Consider the following 4,570-nt stretch of genomic DNA (forward strand, 5'->3'; position numbering starts at 1 on the left):
TCCATTTCGTTTTTTCCTCCTCTTTTCCGTGAATAATGTTTATGAAATGCTCCATTTCTATCATATCATAAAGTTTTAAAAACCACTCATCTGTAGTTGGAATCGTGCTTAATTTCCAATATTGAGCCAGAGGTAACCTTCCAGCTGTAGTCATGTAGAGAATTTTAAGCCAAGGAAGAGTTTCTCTTGTCTTTGGAAGTTTGTTTGTCATATTTAAGAGATAGATCTCTAGATGTTTTTCAAACTTCACTCCAATGATTTTAGTTATTACCGAATGGATTCGATTCCAAAATTTCTTTATCTTAGGACACTCTCATCAGACATGATACCATGTTCCTTTTGCTTTCAAACTTTTCCAGCAAAGATTATTCTTTCCTCTATGAATTTTAGCAATCTTAGCCGGAGTCCATTTTTATATAATTTAGATGTTAATTTCTGTTTCTCTTTTAATAGTGTGTTGTCTAGATAGTTTTTCTCAGATTCGAAGCTTTCAAGTTCTGCATCCAATCTGAACCTATTTGAGAGGTGATAGTAAAGAAACCAGTGTTTTTGTATCCCCATAGGCTTTATTTCTTCTATCGTTTTCAAACTGTAATTGTTCATATTATTTTTTTATTAATAAGTCCTCATACCTTTGCCATTTGGAGATCTGTGTTCTATTAAAGAACGCCTCATGAGGAGAGAGCCATTCAGGAATTTTCCTAGACTTTCAACCAGGAAGTCCAAATGGCTTTCCGAATAAAGTGATGCTCAAAATCTCTGTTAATTTTGTGCTTTTCATACCGTAGGTATGTGAGCCAGCCGAAACGGATGTTAAATCCCTCCAAAGCAATCAACTTGCCGTTCAGATATATCCAGTCTTTCACCCAAATTAAACAGTTAGCTTGAAAGTATAACTGAAGCTCTGGTAAATTACAGCCACCATTTACACGCGTATCAATCAGGGCCTTCTATTTTACACGTGGTTTCTTTCCCACCCAAACTAACATCCTTATTTCTTTATTCCATTCTAATATTTTTAGATTTGAGATGATTGGGATATTAGTGAAAAGATAACTGAGTTTTGGTAGCACTGACATTTTGACTGCAGCCATTCTTCCAGAAAATGATAGATTTAATTTAGACCATTTCACAAGATCTTGTTTAATTTTTTTCCACCTGGACTTATAATTGTTGTGGGGGGGGAAGTTTCACAAGAGTTTTCCTAAAACCAAAGAGCTATTTCATTATCATGTGGGAAGTCCCACCCATTTTTTTGTCTCTCTTTTATTTTCTGTTAGCCCAGTGATTTCCAATCTTCCATATAGTTTAGAGTTCAGCTCCCAGGGAGATTTCTGGTAACAATGAGGAGAGTATGCAGCTGGGTTTTTGAGCAGAAACCCAGCTGATCTGGCTGTGGACTTGCCAGTCATAGAAATAATATTCTCGACCAGCAAAATACCTGCCAATAAACAGGGTTCGGGCGGGTCCTTGGTGGCTGGACTATCCTTTCACCCGGGCAGGGTGACCAGAGGTGTCCTAATTGCAAAGGAAGAGACGACACCACAAAATGGAGTATGTGACCAATGGAAAGCTAAACACACTCATACAAGCATAAATTCCTGGTTCTTAGTCCTGCTCAAAATGGATGACCTTTTGGGACTCTTCCAGGACAGGAGGCTGACATGAAGGACATGTCCAGGAAAAGGAGCCAGCCCAGGTACGCACCCCCTGCCCCGCACCTCCTTGCCGCAGTTCCGTCCTCCATAAATGACAACAAGGCTATGGCAAGGAGGTGCAAGGGCTGCGCACTTGGCCTGGATGAGCCTGTCCCCACCTCCTTGCCGAAGCCTCACCCCCAAGAAGCAGAAGCCCCCCCATACCAGGTGTCACCAGAGGCAGGGATGCCACTGCAGCCACTCACTCACAGCCACAAGGTTATGAGTTAAATTCCAGCCAAGGGCACAGGGTCAACTCAGCCTGGCATCCTTCTGACGTTGCTAAAATGAATATCCAGCTTGTTGGGGGCAATTAGCGTACACATTGTAAACCACTTAGAGACTGCTTAGTTCAGTATGAAGCAGTATAGAAATGTAGCTCCTATTGATATTGCTATTGCATGGCAAGAGGTTGATGGTCCCTTCCAGCCCTAACGTTCTACGATTCCATTAACTCCTTGTTTCCACTCAGATGCACTCCCCCTTCATTCAGAGTCCACTTGACACCCCACACAGATCACAAGAAGAGACCACAAAATATCTGCCATTGATTTCCCTTTTTATTCACCCAGAGCCCAAGTACACATCTGTGGAAAGGCTTGATTTCACAATGCCAGAGTAAAACCTGAAGGAGGGTAAAGAGGGGGACAATCCAGGATATGGATCATTTTTACTTTTGTTCCTGGAATTTGCTCACACTCCTTCGGGTAACATTGCTATTATCAACGAAGCAGGTGAACAGGTCACCATCTTTCCAGGAAGATCTTTTAATGTCCATCTTGCTGTAGGCAAATAATGTTTCTTTATTATTGTCCTTCAAGGCGGGAGTATTGACGTAATTATCTTGAGGCACAGTGTCATTATTCATCATCCAGAAGATGTCAATCTCATCAGCTCTTTCAAAATCTTCAATCATGCAGGTAAGGCTCAGAGTTTCTGATCCGAGACGCATCTCATCAGGATGAGGGGGGTAGAGGTAAACCTGGGGAGTGGTGCTCTTGCCTTTTGGAAAGAAGAATGGAGAAGAAAGAGGGAAGAAAAATAAAAGTTATTCCATTTAAGATAAATTGGTGGAAGCAAACTAGGTATCTATGAATAAGGATGCCTGTCCCTTGCATCTCAACCATGCATACTCCCTTTAAAATCTCTAGAAATTTCATTCCTCTAACAGATCATATTCCCCAAAGCTATATAGTGATATCCCAATGTCTTCCTGTATTCTCTTTTCCAGGCACAAAATTATAGATCTCTCAGTGAAGTGACAGAGCAGACCTTACTGGTAAAGGGTGGCCACTTGTTCATCATCCCCAAAAAAAGAGGACAAACAAACCCTACACATCTCAAGTCTAGGTTATCTAAAGGAAAAGATCTTACTATATGAGCCTGGCCAGGGGAGGACTTTCTCGAAGGTCAACATCACACTACATTGTTATAGCACCCACTTTCAATGCTACGGCTGCCTCCTGGGATTTGTAGTTTAGGAAGAGGCATCTAGAATTCTCAGCCAGAGCATTCTTGAGCCTCACTATTAAAAGCCCTTGTTGTCTATTCAAAAAACCCTTTGGGAACAGAAAAAGTTTCACTTGCTGACAGAAAGACAGCAAGGAGGGAGCTATCTTAGCCTCCATAAGGAGAGAGCGCCAAACCTTGGCAGCAACCACCAAGAAGGTCCTTTCCTCTGTTTCCATCAAATGTGCCTGAAAAAGTGGAGAGACCTATGACCATATCACAGTACACTGTTATAGTACTATTATTTCACTTTAACTACTGTTGCTGCCTCCCCTGAGGCTGGGAGTGTGTGACTTTACTTGGCTGCAAATTGTACATCCCTGGAATATAGCACCTACCCTGTTTGCAGTCCCTCCCTCCCCACCATGCTATATGGTGCCTTGTCCTCCATTCTGGTTATGACATCTGCTCACCCTGCTCACGGCTCCTCCACTGCTTGTCCTTCTCCTGAGAAAGAGCAGGGCGGAGGAGGAGGAGGATGGAATTAATAGTATAAATATTAATTATTAATAATTATTAATAGCACTATCATTAAATAAATTAGTAATTAATACTTATTAATTATTAATAAATAATTAGTAATTAATAATTCATTACAATAATTAATTAAAACCTATCTGCGGCCCAAAAAAGTTTGGCAATCTTTGGCCTCTGCCTACTTCCAAGTTGTGTAGGTCTGCTCTATATCATATTCTCTGGCATATCTAGTGGAACATGTCCTATCCTGTCATTTTTTCTAGAATTTAAGAGGTATGCTGATATATTCTTGCAGCACTGGTACAAGTCGCTACTTCATGTCAAAATTGCCAAGTGTCTTTGGAGAAATTATATTCATTCCTGCTGACCTCACAAGACTTTTCCAAGGGAAAAAGGTGATCACTTTACGATGTATCAATCCCAACCTGAAGTCTTTGGCTTGAAAACTCAGTAAAGGTGTGATAATAGCAACTTATTAGAGAACTGGGCCAAAACTAACAAAATGAATTTCAGCAAAGATAAAGTCAGGTAATAAATCAAAGTTGAGAACCAGCATGGTGTTTTATTTTAATTTAAAATTTAAAATAAAAAAATGTATTTACATTTTCTTTAAAAACATCACATCTTACCGAATGTTCACTTTAACCACATGAAACTCTTTACATGTAAATACCTTTAGACTGTGCATATGATATTGTAATTTAAAGGTACAATGTTAATTTTGCTAGTTGTTTATGTCACACCTATTACCATTATATGCAGTGATATATGGGAATTACACTTTATAAATAACATAAGTACAAATAACATAACTAAGGACTCTGTATGGTATAGTATGGGAGGAGGTCAATGGGGAGGTGACACCATGGATTATCAAACCAGGTGAT

At 40.0% G+C, this 4,570-nt stretch overlaps 1 gene segment (V, D, J or C); it reads right to left on the bottom strand.

The window, feature by feature from the left end:
• Positions 1-2,248: 2,248 nt before the first annotated feature.
• LOC149304186 (Ig gamma-1 chain C region secreted form-like) overlaps positions 2,249-4,570 on the bottom strand; it is an 11,746-nt gene continuing 9,424 nt past the window's right edge. Inside the window, 1 exon segment of the C gene segment in view lies at positions 2,249-2,699. Within this exon segment, the coding sequence occupies positions 2,368-2,699 (332 nt within the window).

This window comes from Sceloporus occidentalis, unplaced genomic scaffold, assembly GCF_023333645.1.
Source record: "Sceloporus occidentalis isolate IW3139 unplaced genomic scaffold, rSceOcc1.0.p SCAF_14, whole genome shotgun sequence".
Classification (NCBI taxonomy): domain Eukaryota; kingdom Metazoa; phylum Chordata; class Lepidosauria; order Squamata; family Phrynosomatidae; genus Sceloporus; species Sceloporus occidentalis.